This window comes from Staurois parvus, unplaced genomic scaffold (assembly GCF_062004578.1).
Source record: "Staurois parvus isolate SC_StPar_1 unplaced genomic scaffold, SC_StPar_1.0 ptg000124l, whole genome shotgun sequence".
NCBI lineage: Eukaryota > Metazoa > Chordata > Amphibia > Anura > Ranidae > Staurois > Staurois parvus.
Genome location: NW_028317920.1, coordinates 462891 through 487304, shown reverse-complemented (window position 1 = coordinate 487304; position 24414 = coordinate 462891). Strand labels below are relative to the sequence as shown.

At 42.6% G+C, this 24414-nt stretch overlaps 2 protein-coding genes and 1 pseudogene across 2 annotated transcripts in view; 1 reads left to right on the top strand and 2 right to left on the bottom strand.

Moving 5' to 3' along the window:
- EIF4E3 (eukaryotic translation initiation factor 4E family member 3) overlaps positions 1-13006 on the bottom strand; it is a 43138-nt gene extending 30132 nt beyond the window's left edge. The window contains exon 1 of the mRNA XM_089672249.1: positions 12615-13006. Within this exon, the coding sequence (XP_089528375.1) occupies positions 12615-12691 (77 nt within the window). The 5' untranslated portion in view covers positions 12692-13006. The remainder of the gene's footprint in view (positions 1-12614) is intronic.
- On the bottom strand, positions 9336-9452 carry LOC149467064 (U2 spliceosomal RNA; annotated as a pseudogene).
- Positions 12562-21526, top strand: LOC149467062 (putative G protein-coupled receptor 173). The gene has a single exon (XM_089672247.1). The coding sequence runs from the start codon at positions 12843-12845 to the stop codon at positions 13935-13937; it is 1095 nt and encodes a 364-aa protein (XP_089528373.1). The 5' UTR covers positions 12562-12842; the 3' UTR covers positions 13938-21526.
- The last annotated feature ends 2888 nt before the right edge of the window (positions 21527-24414 follow it).

The window sequence follows — 24414 nt, the reverse complement described above, 5'->3', positions numbered from 1 at the left end:
CAACACGGGCGCGTGACGTCACCGACGCCCGACCCATTGAGCGGGAAGGATGCTGGCTTCACCCTCTGATTGGCTCATTATTACTTTTATTGGCAGCCTACAAGTTCAGTTTAAAGGAGCAGTGAGCATGGAATGGAAAAAAGCTAAACAAACCTGAACAAAGCCCAGTACACACGTGTAAACACAAACAGCAGAGTCTTGTCCCAAATAATCAAACATTAGGATTTAAAGGATTAGTTCACCTTTACCAAACAACTGCCTGTGCAGATAAGAGGCGTCCAGGGGCAGACTGACCATTTGGAAACTCGGGCACTGCCCGAGGGCCCAGGGTCAGTAGGGGGCCCCATGAGATGCCCCTGGTACCTTTTTCATAGGCTTTTTGGAGTTTGGGCAAGGACACAGGGGCCCCATGATCCCCTATTGCCGGGGGGCCCCATGAGTTGTCAGTCTGCCCCTGGAGGCATCTGTAGATAAAAACGCTGAACCACTAGAAGGCCAGGCCTATTCCGACACGTTTTGTTTACATGTGAAAATCTGTATTTTTCTTTTTTATTCCAATTTTTCTTTATTTGAAAAAGAAAAGAGAATATAACGATGACAGTATGACACACGTGACCGTCCACAACTTTAACAGATAACTCTCCACGTATGGCATACAAAACAACAACAACCCAATATATAATTAGAAATCAACTTCAAAATATCAATTATAGTCTAACAAGTCTAGACATATGATGAGAAATATTATGGAATAGATTTGTAATTTATAGATTAGGGGAGGGACAAATAGTAATTGCATTGTAATTATTATTATTATACAGGATTTATATGGCGCCAACAGTTTGCTCAGCACTTTGCAATATTAAGGGAGACAATACAGCAACAATACAGTTCAATACAAGAGGGTTAGGAGGGCCCTGATCCTGGGAGCTTACAATCTAAGAGGGAGGGGCTGGTTGTACAAAAGGTAGTAACTGTGGGCTATGGACTGGTAGGAGGAATAGAAGATTCCATTATTAGCTGAGGGCAGGATAGGCTTCCCTGAAGAAATAGGTTTTCAGAGATCGCCTAAAAGTGGGCAGAGTAGGTGATAGTCTGATAGATTGGGGTAGAGAGTTCCAGAGGATGGAGGAGGTTCTGGAGAAGTCCTGGAGACGAGCATGGGAGGAGGAGAAAAGGGAGCTAGAGAGTAGGAGGTCATGCGAGGAGCGGAGATCACGGTTTGGGTGATATTTGGAGACAAGATTGGTGATGTAATTTGGGGCAGAGTTATAAATGGCTTTATATGTTATCGTTAATGTTTTGAATTTTATCCGTTGGGCAATGGGAAGCCAGTGGAGGGATTGGCAGAGAGGGGTGGCAGATATGGAACGGTTAGTAAGGTGGATAAGTCTGGCAGCAGCATTCATGATAGACTGAAGAGGGGATAGCCTGCAATAAGGTAGGTCATTGAGGAGGGAGTTACAATAGTCAAGGCGAGAGATAACAAGGGAGTGAATAAGTTGCTTAGTAGTTTGCAAGGTTAAGAACGGTATACAGTGGAGGTCCGGGTGGGTATAGGCTTTTAATAATTGAAGATAAGGAAAAGAGAAGGCCGAGGTCAAAAGTGTTAGAAATCAGATGAATTGACTAAAGCCGCATTTCTGGGGAGTGCGAGCCAAATGGCCCATGCGACATAACATTTTTCAGTGTTGAGATTAGCTTTGGCAAAGGAAAATTCCATCTCAATATTTGGATGACTTCGGATAGGGATGGCGGTTTAGGTGTTTTCCATTTCTTCCTTAATCCCAGATGAGTAGCTATTATTACAGTGAGTGAGCCAGGGTGTGGAAATCTTTAGGCCAGGTAGGGATCATCACACCCATCAGGAGATCCAATGAAGTCAAAGTGAGGAGGAGTAGATAAAGGGATGTCAGAAACCCAGAAATTGCTGCCAATAGCTTTTGAAGATGGGACAGTCCCACCATATATGGAATAAAGTCCCTTGGAGACCACCATTCCTCCAGCATTGGGATGAAGAGTTGGGGTAAATGGTAGCCAATCTGGTCAGGGTGTAGAAACAGTTTCTGCAAGGAAAACTGTTCTGTGGAACCTTTTCTCTGGAGGACATTGACGGCGCCTGGCGGGTGCTGTGCTGTTTTAAGGACGCTTTATGGTGCGCCAGAAAGCGCCTCATCCACCAGCGGGAGAGGATGTCCATTGAGGACTGCCGCAGACTGATCCTCAGTCTGCTCAGAGACTATTCCTTGATGGACTTTAAGGAGGAAGAGGACATCTGAAGATTTCCCCCTTCCCCCTACTCCCCCTTGCGTGTCTTTGTCTTTTCAATAAAGCTTCGGGCCTGTGTTTCCCCCTTTCCTCCCCTTCCCCCCCCCCCCCCCACACACCCGATGCCTATTGTGAATCGTGATTTTCAGTTTATCGTTTTTCTGCATGACATAGTGACTAGGAAATGTATTTTGTATTAGGATGCTACAGTTTTTGGGGTAAGCGGCGTCATGCAGGACGTGGTGGTCCGGGGGATTCATCCTCCGCGCACATCACGTCAGGCATCATACCGCTGAGCGAATGTATTTATTTCTGAATGTATTTATTGTATGCTTGGAACTGTATTGCTATGTGGTGCGCTGCGTCGCAGTACAGGGTGAGATGCACCCCGATTACACGTATCATGTTGTTTTTGATGCTTCTGCAATAAAAGTATCTTTTCAATCAAAAAAACAGTTTCTGCAAGGACTCCCAGTGATTGTTACAGCAAGATATTTTTTTTTGTCATAGTAAGAGCTTGGTACCACTGCTTATTAGGGGGAGCATCATTGATGAAGGATGACCAGTAGTTGATGGGAGCAAAAGACGAGTCCAGAAGGGGAATTGCAAGTAATTTGTAAATGATGGAGATTCCTTTAAGAGACTGGTTGGGTGTTATGTAGAATTTCAATAAAGGTTCAATTACAGTGTTTCCGTTAGACCACTGAATTTTGGAAAGTAATGATCAAATCCGAAGGTAAATGAAAAAGGTTTTGGAGGATAAACCAAATGTATCTTTGAGGTACGAGAAGGAATACATTCCAGTATTTGAGTAAAGGTTTCCAATGGTGAAAATACTTGAAGTGACCCAAGATTGTAGAGATAGGTCCAGCAATAGGAATTCAAGAGATTTGAGAGGAAGTGGAATACCATTAGACTTTTGTACTCATGCCAACCATATCCATTTTTTTTTTACTAGATAATTACTTAAAACCCCCAAACATTATTTATTTTTAAGTAAAGGCCCTAGAGAATAAAATGGTGGGTGTTGCAATTTTTTTTGTCACACGGTATTTGTGACATAATTTTTCAGTTTTTTTGGAAAAAATACACTTTAATGAATTTTAACACACAAAACAAAATATAATACCAAACTTTTGGATAAAATATAAAATATGATGTTACGATGAGTAAATAAATACCTAACATGTCACACATTAAAACTGCGCACACTCGTAGAATGGCGCCAAGCTACAGCACTTAAAAATCTCCATAGGCGATGCTTTAGAAGCCTTTACAGGTTGCCAGTTTAGAGTTACAGAGAAGTTCTGGTGCTAGAATTATTTCTCTCACTCTGCTGTTCACGGCAATATCTCCACATGTGCGATCACTGTTTATGTATGCGTGCAGGCCGGACGTGTGTGTTCGCCATTGCATCCGAGCACTGTGGGACGGAGACACTTTTATAAAATGTTATTATTATTTTTTACTTTGTTTTATTTTTACACTGTCTCTTTAACAAAAAAAAATCACTTTTATTACTATCACAAAGAATGTAAACATCCTTTGTGATAGCAATCAGCAGTGACAGGTCCTCTTTATGGAGAGATATGGACTGATTAGCTGCCAGGATGTTTTTTACAAAAAAAGATCGCCAGCTCTAAAGAACAATACCGGGATGATGCCTGTAGTTGCAGGCGTAATTTCGGTATAACCACTAAGCCCGGACGATGTACATGTACGCTATAGATGTAGACCATTTACTTACATCATGAAGCCTGGAAGGAAAACTTCTAGGATGGTAAAGGTAAACAGTAATAGCTAGGAGTCTCTTAGCAACGTCCTTAGCAACATCCTAGATGTTTTCCAGTCAGGCTTCATGAGGTAAGTAAATGGCTTATACCTATAGAAAAAATGCCTCTGCAGGCAAGGACTTCCTGTAGATAAAAAAAAGCTGTGCAGCTTTGACCAAAGTTGAATATTGCCCTTGCTATAGGTGTAATTTATTTACGTACTTCCTGAAGCCTGATTGGAAAAACTCCCAGAGGCGGCATCATCCAGTCCTGCTTTGTTGCTAGGATGTTACTAAGACACTCTCATCTTATTCAAATCCCTTTGCATGCACTTTCTCTCCCTTGTTGAAGTAGCTCTGAGCTCAGCGATACTACGATGGAGGAGATAATGGACCACATATGTTTGGGGGTTTGAGAGCTCACTCCTGTGATGGTGGGGGTGAGCAGTAACATCTGGGAATGTCTTAGCAACATCCTAGCAACAAGACAGAATGGTTAAAGCTGTAGAGTTTATATTTTATCTACAGGAGCCCCTTAGCTGCATAAGCAGTTTTGTGGTAAAGGTGAACTAACCTCTTAAGGCCTCTTGCACACAGGTACTTGCAAGGTAGATTATGAAATATTTCGCCTACCCAGGAGGCCCAGGTACTGTGTATGGTCACCCAAAGACATGAATGGATGTGCACAGCTTGACTTACACTGGTGCTCCCATTAAAGCGCATATGGGCATATTACAAGAAAAGACTTTTTTTTTTTTGTGGCCACACCCATACGCTGTATTCATGTTTATCACAGGCAGATGTAAACCCGCAAACAACCATTCATGTCTATGGGCGGCTGTAGACACCTCTGGAGGAAATACACCAGAATTTACATTGCATGGGTTCAGCTGCCTGTGAGGGTGGCTACATTCGCTCTACAGGGCCTCCCGTGTATAAAGAATGTAGCCACCCTCTTCAGCATGCTCCCAAGATGAACTACAGTTAAACGGGTTAAGGCAGCCAATAGCAGAACATAAAAGCACAGGAAACTGACCGTTAATAAAATCCTCGATGGCAGATGGAAGGTACCAGCCTCAATGATGAATGAAAAATATGGGGACACATGCACAGTACAATTGTCACACACACTGAATACTGGGGATTAGGCTCCGTTCACACCAATGCGTTTTTTAGTGCTTTTTGCAGAAACACACTACAGTCCATTTAACATGGTTTCCTATGGAACATGTTCACATCTAAACTTTTTTGAGCTGCTGTGTTTTTGGAAAGGGTCAGGGAATTTTTTAAAAGCAAAATCAGCATTTTTGCTACAATAGAGTTTAATGGAAAATCCGCTAAAATGCATGGTAGTGTGTTTGTGTCGCATTTTGCATTTTTATTCTGCCCAGCAAAAAAAAATTCCACTTAAAAAAAAAAAAAGAAAAGCTGAACAAAACACAAAATGCAGAACAAACGTGTCAAAAACAGAAAAATGCAAAACGAACTGCGAAACGCACTGCAAAACGGACAAAAAGCAAACTGCATAGGTGTGAACGGAGCCTTATAGTTTAGGTAGAGCGGTGAAGGTGACTGCAATATATGAGCACTGCTCGCGCCTCAGCTTGGGTTCAGACCACACCTGGAAGGGAGCTGTTACTCCCATGGAATCAACTCACAATCCTAATATGGCCATATTAGGACAATGATGTCACAAGCATCCCTGCCCCTTTGTGCGCCTGCCGCTGCAGGGTGCGGAATGCCCTGGCAGCAATTGGTTGATCTGCAGTGGGTGGGAGTGACAGCTTCCTTCTGATACCCAAGTTCAGACCAAACTAGCACTCCTCCTTATGCTGGCCTTGCACATTTAGATTTTCAAATGAGAATATTAATAGGATAGGTAGTGGGGCATTTGTTATCTTAAAGTGTTACTAAACCCACAACAGTAAAATCAGTCTGTATATGCAGTAAAGCATGCTTGTTATAATACTGTGGAACCTAAGGGTGTGATCCTCCGCATTGCGTAAAAAGGATGTTTGGTCCTGTCTTCTCTAATCCTCCCCTTCTTCTACTGTCCCCAATCCATCTGCTGATAGAACAGAGCCTTGGGGGCAAACTGCACATGCTCAGTTTTGGTGTGTATTACTGGAGAGTTTTTTATTTTCTTGGGAGAGTGCATGTGATCAGCACATGGCCAATTACCACTGTCCTGACAGAGCGTCAGGGGTTATGTAGCCTCATAGGACATTCAGAGCAGAATGAAAACACCTCCTACAAGTTTTAACCAGTGCTCGGCTGGACACTGATAGAAGTCACAAGACTGCTCTAACTGCTGATGAGAAAATGAGATAAGGTATTTAGCAGTTTATATTTACAAAAATTATTGCATTTCTATGTTCTGTGTACTGTGGGAGACCAGATATAGTGAATGCCGGGTCCTGGGTTTAGTAACACTTTAATGAAGGAAATGCATTAGTGTCCGTTCACATATATGTGGATTGGATGCGGTTTGAACCGCATTAAATCTGAATGACATGTGAAATAACATTGCTTCCTATGGTCCCTGTTCACATATGTCCGATGCACGGATGGTGCAGATTCAGTGCAGTTTTAAAAGGAGTCATGTATGATTTCTGAGTAGTGGTTTCAGGTTCAGGTGCAGATTACAGTCAATTGAATTCTATGTAAACCGTTTCTAAACTATGTGAGAACAGGAGAAGATCCTGAGCTAATCCTGTCCTGAACCTGATGTAAACCTGACATGAACCTGTGAACAACTACTGTATCAATTACCTGTGAAATCTGAGCTTCAATCCACACCGCATATGTGTGCATCTGCTCTTAAGGTAAAAAAAGTTTTAGGTTTAGAACCACTTTAAAGTGAAAGAAAATCTCAAACATTGGGTTGTCACCAGAACAGGAATACAGGGAAAATCTTCCAATGTGGACACTAATTCTAGCAAGGACTAGCAATGATTTCTCCACTCTTGAGGGATTTCCTCTTACTTCCTGTTTTGCCTATGGGACAGGAAGTGGAGGGAAATCTCCCCAAGAGGACACAGCTGTTGAAACCTGACAGGGGTTATAACCCTTCCTTACTCAGACGTGTTCCAGCACCTGCAACAACAAAAAAAATTCTTAATGGCACCCCCATGCACTGGAAATCACAACGTGTTTTCCCTGTGGCTGCAATTTTGGAGAAGGCACAGGAACATTTTCTCTGCATCTTCAGTAAGTACAGCAGCCCATTCAAATTGTAGGGCTACCATGGCCGTCCCCTGCACAAATGCAGCCGCAGGGACATTGCAATAATGTGAATCTAGAGTAAAACAGAAAGCGGGGTGCATGGTTTTTCAATTTTAGGTGGTGGATCAGCATCATTGATATGAATGGAGTATAATTGAAAGAACCACTAGAAATTTAATCTTTTCCTTTTCAGGAAGGAATTTTGTCCCCTGCAGGAGCAAATTGGATCATGCTTTGCTGTGGGTATAGGATTATAACGTTTTTTTAATGGTTGAACTGGATGGACTTTTGTCTTTTTTCAGCCAGACTATATAACTATGTAACTATATCTACACTGGATACTTGTCTGAACTGTGGCAAAGAAGGATCGATTCATAAATTTTGCAACATTTGTAACTAAACATACACTGGATACAATCAAGGCTGCATTTTTTGACATAAGGAGTTTATTTTATTTATATAACACTTGGGAATATTTTTACACATGTTTCTGACATAGGAAGGTTTGATACACACATTGGATATTGCTATTTTAGTGGTGTGAAATGTGTTTCCCTGTGTTGAATTAGAGCACTACATTCATAATTTAACATTTTCACTTACATTGCAAAAGGGCTTGGCACAATTGAACGCAGCAGCTGGGGATTAGTTAATCATTACTAATTTCAGTGGTAATTAGAGTTTTTTTTTGAGTGCAGGAAAATTATTATAATTATTCAATAACTGAAGGCAAGGCTGCTGTTAGAAACCACGGGGCCCCATACAGCCAACCTGACAGGGCCCCCCCCCAAAAAAAAAACACAGTTTACTATGCTTCGGTTATGAATGAACACAGTGAGTGATCAATACCGAGCAGTCATTATGTTCATCCAGGGCTGGTAAAATGTGACTTATTTATCAGGCCCTTCAACCACTCTCCATCCTGAAGGATCCTATTGTGTGCTTTCAGCTGCTGGTAGGAAGAAGTGCCCAGGCAGCTTGGTGAATCAAATGTGGGCAGGTGATTGGCACGGTGGGGGTGCAATTACTGGTTAGGAGGGGAGGATAGCTGGCAGCACTGTAGGGGGGGCACACAGGGGGCCTGAGCAGCATGAGCAAACATATGGTGCACAGGGAGGGTGACAGGGGGGCAATTACTGGAACCAATCCCCTATATGGCTCTCTCTGCAGTAGCTTAAAGCCAGTGGGAGGGAGAGCTTCAGAGAGCGCTATACAGGGGATTGGTTCCAGTAACTGCCCCCCCCTTTTTTTTTTTTAAGTCCGCGAACGTGCGAAAAACGAAAAACCCTTAAGTGTTCACAAAAAACGTGCAAGTGCAGAACACCACACAAAAAAGTGCACTTAGGGGTGTGCTTTGTCCTTCCCCCGAAGGGGATGGACCTCTACCCTGATCCCCCGGGGCACGAAGCTCCTCACAGGGACAAGGTTCCCATGTGGTCCGCCTAGCCAATAGGCCTGGCGGACCCCGTTCCTTGTGGCCAGCCGAAGCCAGCCACCAAGTATTTGGTAAGGGGGCTCTCCCGAAGAGAAAACCCCCTAGGGACAGGGGAGGAAGGAACCAAAAGGCCACACATCCTCCCCCTAGACCTCAGGGTAGGCCCGAGGACCCACACCCTACCATCCTGTGAGAAAGAAAACACACACAAAAGTGAAAAGTGACAAATGTGCGAGATAAAATAAATTAAATAAATAAGTGGCCGTGCAGATTGTGCACTGGCCAGGCCCTGAGGCCCGTAGGAAAAATTGCCCAAGACTTAGCCAAAAGGCCTAGCCCTAAAAGGCGCAGTGCAAGAAAAGTGTTGAAACAGTGACCATGTGCCTTTTCACACGTTGGGGTCCCACACCCAAGTGTTACTAAGAGCACCCCTGAGGCGACCACTCTCAGGGGGCACTGGTTCGTGGACTTTCTGCCTCCCCGGCCTCTGGCCAGACAAGGTAGGTCCATTCAAACCAGGAGGAACTGGGCCCCTCCGGTATTCCAGGAGGAATTACTCCCGGGCCCCAGCAGCCTGTAGGCGCCTCGGTTTCTGTTCCAGCCTGTACTAACCATCAGGACCACCCATAGTACCAGCAAGGGTACTATACAACCAATCATCCCCGCAAGCAGGAATGATGGTGGAGCACCCCTACTAGACACTGATAAGAACAGATACTGCACTTGATCTTAGCCAAAAGGCTGAGAAGCAATGAATGCCTTTTATATTTATGGTCATTGAGAAGAATGCTCCTTACATTGGTGGCCAGTGGGAAGAATTACACTCATATCGTTGGTGGTCAGTGCGAAGAATGACACTTATGGGTGGCCAGTGAGAAGCATGTCCCTTATACTGAGACATTGGGATACAGAGCCTTCTGCTATGCCCCAAGACTCTAGAATTCACATCCAAAGAACATCAGAGAATCATCTTCTCTAAACTCATTCAAATCAAATCTAAAACATTTTTTCTTTAGACAAGCTTTCATGTAACTTTCCCTTTTCTCCCCCTCTTTTGTTTTATCCTGTGTATTTCTTGTGTTTTGTTTCTTTTGTCTTTGTAAAGTGCTTTAAGACGCTAGCTTTAAAGGCACTACATAAAATAAGGTTTACTATCATTATTTATTATATTGGTAGTCTGTGGGAAATATGCCCCTTATTTTGGTGGTCAGTGGTAAGAAAACACCTTAGATTGGGTGGTCACTGGGAAGAATGCTCTTTACCTTGGTAGACAATGGGAAGAATGCTCTTTACCTTGGTAGACAATGGGAAGAATGCTGTTTACCTTGGTGGACAATGGGAAGAATGCTTCTTACATTGGTGGTCAGTGGGAAGAATCTCCCTTTCATTGGTGGTCAGTGGGAAGAATGCCCCATACATTGGTGGTCAGTGGGAAGAATACACCATAAAGTGTTGATTAGTGGGAAGAATCCTCCTTACATTGGTGGTCAGTGGGGATAATCTTCCTTACAATGGTGGTCAATGGGGAGAATGCTCCTTACATTGTTGATGAGTAGGAAGAATGTTCCTTACATTGGTGGTCAATGGTAGGAATGCTCCTTAAGTTGAAGGTCGGTGGGAAGAATTTCCCTTATATTGGTGTTCACTGGGAAAAAAATCCCCCCTTATGGATGGCTAAAAAAAATGTTTGCTAGGGTTACTGATTTTACTCATTATCAAATGTAATGATGAGACTTTTAGTAAGAATGTACAAAACTACCAGCGTGTGACAGCTTTACATTGATGATCATTGGAAGAGGGACCCTGTGGTCAGTGGGAGAAAAGCCCCAGAGAACTTGTGGTCATTGGGAAGAAAGCTTCTTACACTGGCAGTCATTGGGAAGAATGCCCCTTGCACTGGTGGTCAGTGGGAAGAATGTTCCTTACAATGGTGGTTAGTGGGAAGAATCCTCCTTACACTGGTGGTAAGTGGGAAGAATGTCCCTTACACTGGTGGTCAGTGGAAAGAATCCTCCTCACATTAGTGGTCAGTGGGAAGAATGCACCATACATTGGGGATCAGTGGGAATAATACTCTTTACATTGGTGGTTAATCGGGAGAATGCAGAAGAAGAGGGACCCTGTGGTCAGTGGGAGACAAGCCCCAGAGAACTTATAGTAATTGGGAAGAATGCTTCTTACACTGGTGATCAGTGGGAAGAATGTCCCGTACACTAGTGGTCAGTGGGAAGAATCCTCCTTACATTGTTGGTCAGTTGGGAGAATCTTCCTTACATTGGTGGTCAGTGGGGAAAATCTTCCTTACATTGGTGGTCAATGGGAAGAATGTCCTTTACAATGGTGGTCAGTGGGAAAAAATCCTCCTTACATTGGTGGTCCATGGGGAGAATGCTCCATACGTTGGTGATCAGTGGGAAGAATTTTCCTTACATTGCTGGTCCATGGGGAGAATGCACCTTACACTGGTGGTCAATGGGAAGAATCCTCCTTACATTGGTGGTCAGTGGGAAGAATGCACCATACATTGGGGATCAGTGGAAATAATACTCTTTACATTGGTGGTTAATCGGGAGAATGCAGAAGAAGAGGGACCCTGTGGTCAGTGGGAGACAAGCCCCAGAGAACTTGTAGTCATTGGGAAGAATGCTTCTTACATTGGCAGTCATTGGGAGCAATGTCCCTTACACTGGTGGTCAGAGGGAAGAATGCTCCATACACTGGTGGTCAGTGGGAAGAATGTCCTTTACAATGGTGGTCAGTATAGGAAGAATCATCCTTACATTGGTGGTCAATGGGAAGAATGTCCCTTACACTAGTGGTCAGTGGGAAGAATCCTCCTTACATTGGTGGTCAGTGGGGAGAATCTTACATTGGTGGTTAGTGGGGAGAATCTTCCTCACATTGGTGGTCAATGGGAAGAATGTCCTTTACAATGGTGGTCAGTGGGAAGAATGCACCTTACATTGATGATCAGTAGGAAGAATGTCCCTTACAATGGTGGTCAGTGGGAAGAATCCTCCTTACATTGGTGGTCCATGGGGAGATTTCTCCATACACTGGTGATCAGTGGGAAGAATTCTCATTACATTGGTGGTCCGAGAGGAGAATGCACCTTACAATGGTGGTCAGTGGGAAGAATGTCCCTTACAATGGTGGTCAGTGGGAAAAATCCTCCTTACATTGGTGATCAGTAGGAAGAATGTCCTTTACAATGGTGGTCAGTGGGAAAAATCCTCCTTACATTGGTGATCAGTAGGAAGAATGTCCCTTACAATGGTGGTCAGTGGGAAGAATCCTCCTTACATTGGTGGTCCATGGGGAGAATGCTCCATACACTGGTGATCAGTGGGAAGAATTCTCCTTACATTGGTGGTCCATGGGGAGAATGCTCCATACACTGGTGATCAGTGGGAAGAATTCTCCTTACATTGGTGGTCCATGGGGAGAATGCACCTTACATTGGTGGTCAGTGGGAAGAATGTCCCTTACAATGGTGGTTAGTGGGAAGAATCCTCCTTATATTGGTGGTCTGTGGGGACAGTCTTCCTTACAGATGGCTAAAAAGAGCTAATAATTGTTAGTGGTTACTGTTTGTTTTAGAAGACATTGCTCATTACTCAAGGAACCCCTAGCAACTTCTGGGGGATCCCTAGTTGAGAAAGGTGGATTTAAATAATGGAAATAATGTTGTTTAATCATCTTTTTCAAAAATGTGAGGTACCAAGCCCGGTTTAGCCCTATTAGTCATCTCTAGCTCAGTATTTTTTTTATATGCCTTGTTCACCGAGGAATACATTAGCAGTGAGATGATGTCATTTGACTGATACACAAGAATCCTTGCATATACAGTCCATAAATGAAACCAGTCACCTAGCCTGAGCGGTCAGCCATATCCCTGACATGTCATCTATGTACCTGCTATATGCCCGACTCCTGGAGACTGTCTTCACGACACAGACTGCAGCTCTCCATAGACCAGCGATGGAAGTCATAGCAGCTCTGCATTCAGACGTGGTCTCTGTGCATGTAGCACGCAGCTCGCTGTGCCTTCACCTTGCATATATTACTGGAGCTGTCTGATCACATCCTTGATCTGCACATGAGTCGGAGGGGAATCCTGCTTCAGCAGCAGCTGTTGTCTCCATGGCTGGCCAGGAGCTGGAGAAAAGCAACGCATCCCTTCTCCCCACCGACCTCACCAAGCTGGCATCCCTGGGCATGATCGCCTGCGTCAGCCTGCTTGGCAATCTCCTGTTCGCCTTCATCACCCTGCGAGACCGGAGCCTGCACAGAGCCCCCTATTATCTCCTGCTGGATCTGTGCCTAGGCGACTTCATGCGCTCATTGCTTTGTTTCCCTCTGGTGCTGAAATCCATCAGCAGCGGCTCCCATTGGACCTACAGCAAGAGGAGCTGCAGGGTCATGGCCTTTGGCACGGTGCTCCTCTGCTTCCACGCCGCCTTTATGCTGCTGTCCATCAGCCTGACCAGGTACATGGCCATAGCCCACCATAGGTTCTACTGCAAGAAGATGAACGGCTGGGCATGTGCCCTGGTCATCTCCATGGCTTGGATCCTGTCCATGGCCATGGCCTTGCCTCCAGTCTTTGAGGTGGGCACCTACAAGTTCATCAGAGAAGAAGACCAGTGCACCTTTGAGCACCGTTATGTCAAAGCCAACGACAGCCTTGGCTTTCTGCTGATGTTGGCCTTCATCGTGGCTGCCACCCATTTTATCTACATGAAGCTTTTGTTCTTCATCTATGACCACCGGAAAATGAAGCCAGCTCAGTTGACCCCAGCCATCAGCCAAAACTGGAGCTTCCATGGGCCAGGGGCGGCTGGCCAAGCAGCTGCCAACTGGATCGCAGGTTTTGGAAGGGGACCCACACCACCCACCTTGGTGGGGATGAGGCAGAGCACCCAACATCAGATCAAGAGGCTGCTGGTGCTGGAGGAATTTAAGCAGGAGAAGAGGCTCTGCAAGATGTTCTATGTCATCACTTTTCTGTTCCTCCTTTTTTGGGGCCCCTACTTGGTGACTTGCTATCTGAGGATCTTCTCAAGAACCTCCTTGCCTCAGGGTTTCCTTACTGCTGCGGTGTGGCTGACGTTTGCTCAAGCAGGTGTGAACCCCATTGTGTCCTTCATGTTGAACAAAGAGCTCAGGATGTCTTTCAGGGCTCATCTGCCTTGCAGGAACACTCAGACCCAAAGGGAGCCCTATATCGACACCTAACTATTGGGAGCTCCTTATAGACACCTGGACTTGGGATATGCAAAGTTCTGGTTGCCATGGAGATCGAATGCCTCTTCAATTAGAGGCAACCAGGGTTTAGGTGAGACAATAGCAACGTTCAACTGTATCTTGCACTGATGATGTATTTGGGTGCTTTTCCCTGGCAAGGTGGCCCCAGTGTTATATGCAAGCAGCATTGTCTCAATGTAGAGCAGATCAGACAACATATTTAAATGGGAATAATTACCTTATAGTAATTTAAGTTGCTAATATACATGTTGCTGTTGGACACCTCCTGCTCCTGATGCTGACCTATCATTCATAAATATTCTTCTGGCAGGGTCACCCAGATGATGTAGAATAGGCACTGGATGCATATTGACATTAAAGTATAATGCATGTCCCAGATTTATCCAGGCATTTTATTTGAAGTTAATGATTGCTTTTGTTTTTGTTTGAGGGCCCAATTATTTTTGTGCATGCTTTATTGCGCATTAGGTCACAGGTTAACGTGCATTGCATTAGTGGAGTCCATTGAAATCAATGGCTGCCAACAAACCGAAATGACCCAAATATCAGATATGTCACAAAATGTTTGCTGCAATGTGCTATGGTGGCATACGGCATTTTCCAGCACTGGTAGAATGCATTGCCATGTGTTCACAACAACTCATTGCATTGTGGTGCATAGGGGAATAAAAGGCCTTTTGCATTTTTGATATGTTGACCTGCATTTTTCCATGCAAGTCAGTTGAATGAGGTCCCTTATGTTGTGTAAAAATGCAGCACAGAGCAGCAGAATCACACATTAATGCGCACATGCCTATATTGTGAATCCGGTAAGGAAGGTATTAAAGTGTATGTTCAAACACCTGTTTAAAAAAATTTATGTTCAGACAGTTTTTTTTTTCTTGTTTCAAGTAGCGTGGGAAATAATTTGAACCCCTGTCTGGTTTTACTGCTGTACGGATCTCTTCTCATAAAGGTTTCATTAGGAAGTGAAGATAAATCTCCAAGGGCTACACAGTTTTTTTTGTTAGTATACCAGGGAAGTCTTAAACCTCAGTCAGACTTGTTTTCTGTAGATAGCTGTAAGGGCACTATACCAATGGAAATACAGTCTTGAATAAGAAATAAGAATAAGAAAGCCAACGTGTTTCAGGGGTTCATACACTCCTCCTTCATCAGGGATTGTGTTTTATGTCCTTCAGGAATGCTTGGGCTCAGAAAGGTTTGAAAGTGTTTGAAGATTTCCCATCCAATAACTTCTGGCTGTATTACCTGCTGGTGCTAGTACTGGATGTGAAATCTTTTTTGAGTCCCAACATTCCAGAAGCACATAACATACAAACCTTGATAAGGGGAATTTAAGAATCCCTGAAGATTGTTGGCTTTTTTGTCTTTTAATTTTTTAATAATAATCTATTCTGGACTCTATCTCCATTGGTTTGGCACACTAACTATCTACTGTATTTCCCTCAGCACCTCCTCTTTCTTTTGGGGGTCTTTGTTTTATGGCCATAGTCCTCATATTCAGCTCAACTAATAGGATGGTCATAAGCAATAGTGACAATTAGCAATAGAGGATCTTAGAACCTCTTATGTATGCCCTCCAGATTTTTATTACTGTCTGTGGTACAGATTTTCCCTCACTTCCTGTTTGATGAAATCATTGTCAGCAAAACAGGAACAAGTCTCTTGAATAAAGTCAAGGGCTAGTCTCTTGAATAGTCATGGATAGTAGTAAAACCCAATAGTTATTCTTATCATTCCCCTCTCTATCCAGAACTAAAACAAAAGTTTTGGCTGCAGAGGCACTTTAAAGGCATCTTTTTTTAACTATTGTTTTTCTCTGGACTATTAAATGATGGTGTATATAATTTTTATATGATTTATGATGATATTCATGAAGATATTCCTTAGTAGACATCACAAAGTTGGAGGTTCTGGGTACTGAGATTTGTACCTAGACGTGTTTTTTTTTTTTTACAACGATCAGCATGCTAATGAAATCTTGATTTACAGTCAACGCTGACTGTTCATATTTTCACAGCTTTGTAAAATAACATTTTAAAGAATATATTTGTAATGTACGAATTTTTTGGTACCATCCAGCTCCATAAATATCCCTTCATGGGGTTGTTGTGGCCAATAGAGTTTTTTGGACCAGCACTATTAATGCCTAGCTAGGATACTCAACAGCAGACGGGTTTTAACATTATTTTAAATGCTGTCAATGCTTTCATCATTGTGTAAAACTCCGCTTGAAATATAGACAATTAAATATTAAAAGCCACAAAATTTGTGCTTGTTTTGTAACATCTTTTTTACTGTTCGCAAAAGGACTCTTCTTCCTTTATACATACTAAAAAAATGTACTATATAATGTAATGTAAATAGATTCCATTTTGAAAATGTGTAACCATTTATTGTAACAATTCATGTGCACAGAGGTTTCATCATTAGTGACTTTGTTTTGAAATATCTTATGGGATTTTTTGATAAAAACAAAAATCTTTTCTTTTTTTTGGGGGGGGGGTCAGGACAGTCGTTCTCAGCTAGGGCTCCTCCAGAAATTGCTAGGGGTTTATTGAACATTTCTTCTAGGGTGCAGGACAGCCTTTCTCAGCTAGGGCTCCTCCAGAAATTGCTAGGGGTTTATTGAACATTTCTAGGGGTTCAGGACAGCCTTTCTTAGCAAGGGCTCCTCCAGAAATTGCTAGGGATTTCTCAAACATTTATAGGGGTTCAGGACAGCCTTTGTCAACTTAGGTTCCCACAGAAATTGCTAGGGTTTCCTTCAGCATTGCCAAATTTTCAAGACAGCCTTTTTCAACCAGGATTCCATGGAAACCTAAGGTTCCTCTAGAACGTCCAAGGGGTTCCTTGAGCAATGAGCATCTTCTGCCTCTCAGTTGAGTAATCACTGACACCAACCATCTATTAGCTAACTGTGGGATTCTTCCCAATGACCACAAATGTAAGGAGCATTCTTCCTACTTATCATCACGCTAATATACAGTTAGCTATAGTTAGATATAGTGATTATTAGCTAAAACCTAAAACATTATTTCAAGGGTTCCTTTGCTCTGAAAAAGATCAGCTAGTTTGTAAATTAGCAATTGTCAGATTTTTGAAAATTAGACAAAATTGAGTCTTTATTTAGAGTTTTAAACAGCTCTGACATTAGAAAATATAGAAAAAATGTTTAGGAATTGCGCTTTAAATATTATTATTATTGTACAGTATTTATGTAGTGCCAACAGTTTACGCAGCACTTTACAACATAAGGGCCGACAGTACAGTTACAATACAGATTAATACAGTAGGAATCAGAGGGCCCTACTCAGTAGAGTTTACAATCTAAGATGGAAGGTCAAGAGATACAAAGGGTAAATATTGAACATTTTTAGCTTGCATTGAAGGATTGTAGCAAAATATTTCAGATAAAGCGGTGAGCCACTTAGAGCCTAAGGTTACACCAGCCTACCCTGACCGCTGTCACAGGAAAATGCAGCAAAAACACATGTAAATGTGGTACTGCATTTATATGTGTTTTTATGCGTTTTGTGGTTTCCTGTGGCCGGTGTTCAAAATATTCCTATCCTTCTTCTGCGTTCAGGAAAGGAAGGTTTAACCTTATCTAAATGTGGCAGCTCATAAACCGTGCTAAAAGCCTACACATAGGAGTTGATTTACTAAAGGCAAATAGACTGTGCACTTTGCAAAGTGCAGTTGCACTCTGAAAGAGCAGTTGCTCTAGAGCTTAGTAAATGAACAGAAACTCTGCTGACTTCCATTATTCAATCATGTGTGAGCAAAAATGCTGTTTTATTTTCTTGCCCGTGACTGGGTATTCTTTGCAAAGTGAAGCATTACCTCATTTACTAAACTCTGGAGCAATTGCACTTACAGAGTGCAACTGCACTTTGCAAAAGTGCACACTCTATTTGCCTTTAGTAAATCAACCCCATAGGCTTTTATGGAGTTCATGAGCTTTGGGAGAAAAAGACAAAAAGCTCCTAAACTCAAGTTTAGGAGCTGCCAGTGTACATGAAGTCTAAAAAGGGTTTTAATTGTAAAGATCATGTTGCTAAAAGAGCTCTATTCATATTAATGCTGAACTATTGAGACAAAATGTACATATGCAGTGGGGCCCTCCAGGCTTGGAAAAGTTAAAGTTTTGACACAAAAAGTACACAAAAGGCTCTCAGGCTCCTTTGAATCTGTACATTTTTGCTGCTGCGATCCAAGTAGAGGATGGTTATGTTTGTTCTCTATGATCACACTGTACGTAGCTATCCTCTCTTGCTGACTCTAGAAATGGAGTAGGGTCTATGGGATTTGTAGTGTGCATAGAGTAGTGTATGTAACCCCAACTAACATGAAATGCATGTTTCAAACAATCAAAAGCGAAGGGGAAAGGAGAAATTAGGGAGCGCTTTACAAGGACACAGAAAAACACTAAGAGATGACTTCATGAAAAACAGATTTTAGGACCGTAAAGTAGTGAATGTCTATGGATTATATTTAGAGAATAAGCATATCTTTCAATGTCACTTTAAACACTTGTTTAGTCTAGGGTTGCATTGAACTCCAGGCTGTGGGTGGTTCCTTGGCGTCATCAGATACAGTGCAGGGCTATGAACCCTGCAATGTACATGATGGGTCATGCCTGCAGCCATGGCCCGAAGCTGTTTAGAGATTATGCTTCAGGGGACTACCATATGGATTGATGCCAGAGCCAGAATAAAGGTGGGAAATACATCTTATCCCTGTACCACTAGACTAAAAGGAGAATTTAATCCTTGCAGTGTAAGGGGCTCCCAAATAAAGGGTAGATTGCAGCTAATTCCCAGATTTCATCTTTAGGTAACCCCTTGTGATATGAGATCTTCTAAGGAAAAAGAATATCTGCATTAGTGATCTCAGGCTCTAACCTACATTACCTGTTTCTTTAAACAACATGGCCCCATTTATAGTCAGCAGATATATTTTTGTTGTCTTTTGAAACTAATCAGATCCTCTGTTTGTAAGAAAGGAGGCATCCCCTTGGCTGCTATGGGCAATACAGAAAATTCTCTGGTTCTGGCCCTCTCATCCCCAGTACAGAAAGAGAAGCTGCTTAACATAGAGTTAAGTAACATAAGCCTTCACAGGGCCCACAAGAAGTTTGAAAAACTAGCACAATGGTCGCAGGTGATAAAAAAATCTCTAATTAAATATGAATTAAGTGGCTTTGTGATCATTAACTTGGATAAAGCGTTTTCTTCATTGTATCAGTGATCCACTAACTGAATGTAATTGTCTGGAGTGGGTCTTTAAAGCTTTAATCTCTTTGATAAAGATAGCTAGATACAGTAGATAGATACAGTAGATAGATAGATAGATAAACATCATTTGTTTAGAGTGGGTCATAGATAGATAGATAGATAGATAGATAGATAGATAGATAGATAGATAGATAGAGCTCTAAGCGGATATAAAATCACCTGTCCACCAGTAATGTATTCATTAAAAAAAATTCTATTTATACCTACAATTGGCATTAGTACCTGAATCTGTTTTGATATTATTCCCCGTATTCTCCTGCACAACTTTGATAGAGAGATGACCAGCACCATGCACTAATCATGGCCCCACTTATTCGCAGAGTGCTGTCATTTTAAAGATGGCTATCAGTCAGTTTTCTCGTTGAGCTGGGTTGTGCCAACAGGGCCGTGCACAGCTCGAATTTCAGCCAATTCAGAAATTTGCCAAAGTGTGGCTGTGCATGGCTAGTAGAGATGAGCTCAGGCATGTTTGGATACCCACATGACCTATCCTACCATGAAGGCGTCACTGCAGTCAATCATAAGCGACAGGGAAATTCCCCGTCCCGCAGCTGCACATATCCAAAGGGTGTGTATATGTGTGGCCACAGGGCAGGGAATGCCATGGCCACTTATGAGTGGCTGTCTGCAAAGACAGCTTCCTGGCATGATAGCTTATGTGGGTTCAGACTATTATCCAATCATGCCTTAGCTCATCCCTAAAGGCTACCATAAGGGTCTCTGTTGGTGGGCTTTGGGCTTGTGTCAATAAGCAAATGCAAGCTTGTTTTTAATGTATTTGTCTTGAATTTGACATTAGTTTGAGATGATTTTGAGATCATTCTGAGTTGTAAAGGCAAATGTTATTTTTTATTTTATTTTAAACAAACACATCATACTTACTTGCTCTGTGCAATGGCTTTGCACAGAGCAGCCCTGATCCTCCTTTTTTCAGTTTCCCCATTGGTGATCCTGGCTCCTCCCCTCTACCGGGTGCCTCCAATAGCATGCCACTTGCTATGGGGGGCACTTGTGCAAGTTTGCCAGGTTTGCTCCTGAGTCGGCTCTGTGTGTCCATTGTCATGCAGTGTGACTTGGCCCGCCCCCACTCCCTGCTCACTGGTTGTGATTGACAACAGCATGAGCCAATGGTTCCCTCTGCTGTGCCTGAGCCTATGAGGAGGGAGAGCGAAAAGAGAGCCAATGCTCTCAGCCCAGTGCTGGAACGAGATTGGGCCCAGGTAAGCATAAGGGGGGGCTGCATACAGAAGGGTTTTTTTTATTTTTTTACTTCATGCATTCTATGGGTCAGCCTTTAGAACCACTTGAAGTTCCTCTTTAGGTCAGTGAAGCTCTAAGAAGGCTGTGATTGGATAGTGAAGGAGCACCAGCTCACTGATGAGGTCACCTCTTGAAAGCTCTTTTTTTTTAGATTCATAGCACTGTGCATTGCTGTACATCCTGATTGGCTTACAGTGCTTTCTTGATATGCAGAGGATTACATCCAGCCTACATGGCGATATCATACTGGTTAAAAGCAATCTTCTGTGGGTTTGGTGTTGAGTTAATAGTAGAAAGGGACTGGCCATTATTCCCTATCATTTCAGAACACTCCACACCTTCAGTGTCAGGTCCCTTTGGGATATAAGGCACTAATGGTTGATCCAAACTGAGATGTTTTTGGATAGGGGTGATTGACTCCTTTTATTTGATAGAGTATTTAAAAAAAATACTTTCAGCTGTTTTGTAAGGAACTGATTTTAAATTATGTTTACTGCCTTTAAAATATTTGTACCATATATATGTGAGTATTTTATTTAGAAAAACCATAAAATTGTGTTGTGCAATGTGACCTGTTGTGACTGTAAATGTGATATCTATTCAGTACAGTGATGCTTAAAATTTTGCAGATATGTTTTTGAAAACTGTAAATATGTAACTGAGTGTATATTAGTGAACATTACATTGAAGAACATTGCAAATATTTTTCACTTGTTGGATTTCAATGACTTTTTCCTCTTTTCTCTTCTACTTTTATGCATTGTTATAGGGGAAACCACGCCTTGCTGTTTTCTAAATGATATTTGCTAATGTTTTTAGAATGAGTTGACGTTTTTTTTATAAGCTGGAAATATATTCTCCTGAAATGTAACTTATTACCAGGATCACTTTTTGAGTATGAAAATCTTTTTTCAATATTATAAGCAGTACATAATAACTGTGCCATTGTAATGCTGTTTCATATTTATGCATTTTCAATAAAATGATTTAACAATATACACATTTGTCTTGGTATTGAGTGACTTATGATGATTAAAGTGTGTACGGAGGGAATTGTTTTTGGACCTTTTTTTTTTTTTTTTAAGTTGAACCTTAAGAGAGAGATAAAATACAAATATGAATGCTGTTCTGTATTCTTTAATACATTATTACATTTATATTCTCTCATATGCAACAGTTTACCTGGATTTGACTGGGTATCAGCCTCTTGCAGTACCTGTATAGCAGAGCTCTGAAAGGGAGAGGAAGAAGAAGCATACGTGGCCAATTATTCGTGTTCTGGCAAGGAGTATTCTCATAGGTGGAGAAAGCAGAGTGATGGGGGGATGAGATAATCACTAAGCTGCTTCTCTTTCAATGTCCTGTGATGGGCTGGTCCATGGGCTAGTTCCAGATAATGATGATGATGATGCTTGCTGTCACTCAGCCCCTAGGGCATCTAGTGGTGGAAAAGAAGTATTGCATCTCCCTGTGAAGAATTGACACCTTTGAGGAGGGGGGGGGGGTTGGGGCGGTAGTGGGTACCCGATTTTGACAGATACCTGCTCCCACTTCCACTCTGACCACCTAGGTGACCAGAAGCAGAAGTTCTCCCTACAGTTTTTGTAATTGCTGACTTTTATTTTTTTCAGAGAAGACGGGACAAGTGCTTTAAATATCACAGTAAAAGCTGCTTTTATTTTTTAATGCGCTATTTATTTTTGTTTTATTTTTTACAGGAGTTCTGCTTTATGCTGTAAAGCAGGGATCTCTAAACTTTGTGAACAAAGGGCCAGCTTACTGGTCTTAAGACTTTAGGGGGGTTGGACTGTGACCATTGGGAGTAGAAATTGTCCTGGCATCAGTTGGAGTAAACAATGCATCTTTCGTATTAGGGGGAGAAAAAGTGCTCCATTGTTGGTGTCAGTGGGAGGAATAAAGCCCCATCATTGGTGTCAGTAGGACAATAGCATCCCATCAGTAGCGTGAGTGGGAAGAATAGTGCCCTGTTGTTGGCGTCAGTAGGAGGAATATGTTCCCATTGTTGGTGTCAGTGGGAGGGATACTGGCCCATTGTTGCTGTCAGTAGGAGAAATAGTGCCCCATTGTTGGTTTCAATGGGAGGAATAGTGCTTTCTGCTTGGTGTCAGTAGGAAGCAATAGTGCCCCATTATTGGTGTCACTGGGAGGAAAAGTGCTTGTTGTTGATGTCAGTAGCAGGAATTATGCCCTATCATTGGTGTGAGTAGTAGGAATAATGCCCCATTATTGGTGTCAGTGGGAGGAATAGTGGCCCATTCATGGTATCAGTAGGAGGAATAGTGCCCTGTTGTTGGTGTCAGTAGGAAGAATAGTGCCCTGTTGTTGGTGTCAGTAGGAAGAATAGTGCCCTGTTGTTGGTGTCAGTGGGAGGAATTGGGCCCCATTGCTGATGTCATTAGGAGGAATAGTTCCCCATTGTTGGTGTCATTGGGAGGAATAGTGCCTCACACTTGGTGTCAGTGGGATGAATAGTGCCGCATGCTTGGTGTCAATGGGAGGAATAATGCCCCATCGTTGCTGTCAGTGGGAGGAATAGTACCCGTTGCTGATGTCAGTAGTAGGAATTATGCCCCATGTGTCCTGTATCAGTTGGAGGAAAAAGTGCCCCAAGGGCTGAATAAAGACAAGCAAAGGGCCTCATATGGCCCCCAGGCCACAGTTTGGAGACCACTGCTGTAAAGCATTGTGTGATCAGTCCAACATTATCTGCCTGTTGGCCATACACTGAAGATGGAGATATATGTATTTAAAAAGCAGTGCTTAGACACAAACACCAGAAATGTGTTAAAATCATGTGCTGGTCTCTTTTGCTATGGAGAATCTATTCCTGATTAGTAGTCTAACTGCCTGATTTCAAAATAAGCAGTTCTCAAAGATGAAAACTACTGAAAGTAGAAATAGTTTATTTCATAAAACTGTATGTGGTTCCTATGCAGGACATTAACACTCAGTTATCACCAAAGAGCAAGAGGAGGATACATGCAGGGCACAATTTTTAAGTAGAATTGTCCTTTAATGTTCCCGTATTTGCCTTGTGCAACTCAGCAGTATCACTGTCAGTAACAACCTGCAACCTGCTGAACACATGAACTTTGTTTTTCTGTAGAAGTCCCGTCGGATGTGTACACTCTCAGTTATGTTCATAACCAAGGTCCTTAGTTCAACTGGTCAATGGTCAAGTTTATTTTGGTCACAACCCACACATGTAACTGCAATCATTTTTTTAAACAGTGTTTATATAATATATGTTCTCTCTATCTCTATCTCTATCTCTCTCTTATATATACACAGCCAGGGGCGGACTGACAACTCATGGGGCCCCCGGGCAATAGGGGATCATGGGGCCCCTGTGTCCTTGCCCAAACTCAAAAAAGCCTATAAAAAAGGTACCAGGGGCATCTCATGGGGCCCCCTACTGACCCCGGGCCCTCGGGCAGTGCCCGAATTTCCAAATGGTCAGTCCGCCCCTGTACACAGCTTTGAGTATATACACAGCTAACCTTGAAAATGTGTTTGCACCAAGGATTTCTATATTTCTAGACTTTATCTGCTGATTATCTGCTCATGTATGGCTATTCTGACTTATGAAGCCCAGTGATACCGTAAGGCTGAAAGGTAACAGTTTTTGAAGGCTTGCATATGTGGCACTTAAAGTGGAACTGCCCTGCATTTGAGCACCGCAAACCACAAATGCTATTTAATTCATTGTTAATATTCAAAGAAAATTTGCCCATCCATCCATGTCTCCATGCTTTATTTTGCTGGAAATTATTTTGGAAAAAAACACCCCCTGGTATTTCTGGCAGTCCCCGGAGTCCATCTACCCTTAGCTCAGGCATTGGCTGAGCTGAGAACCCACCCTC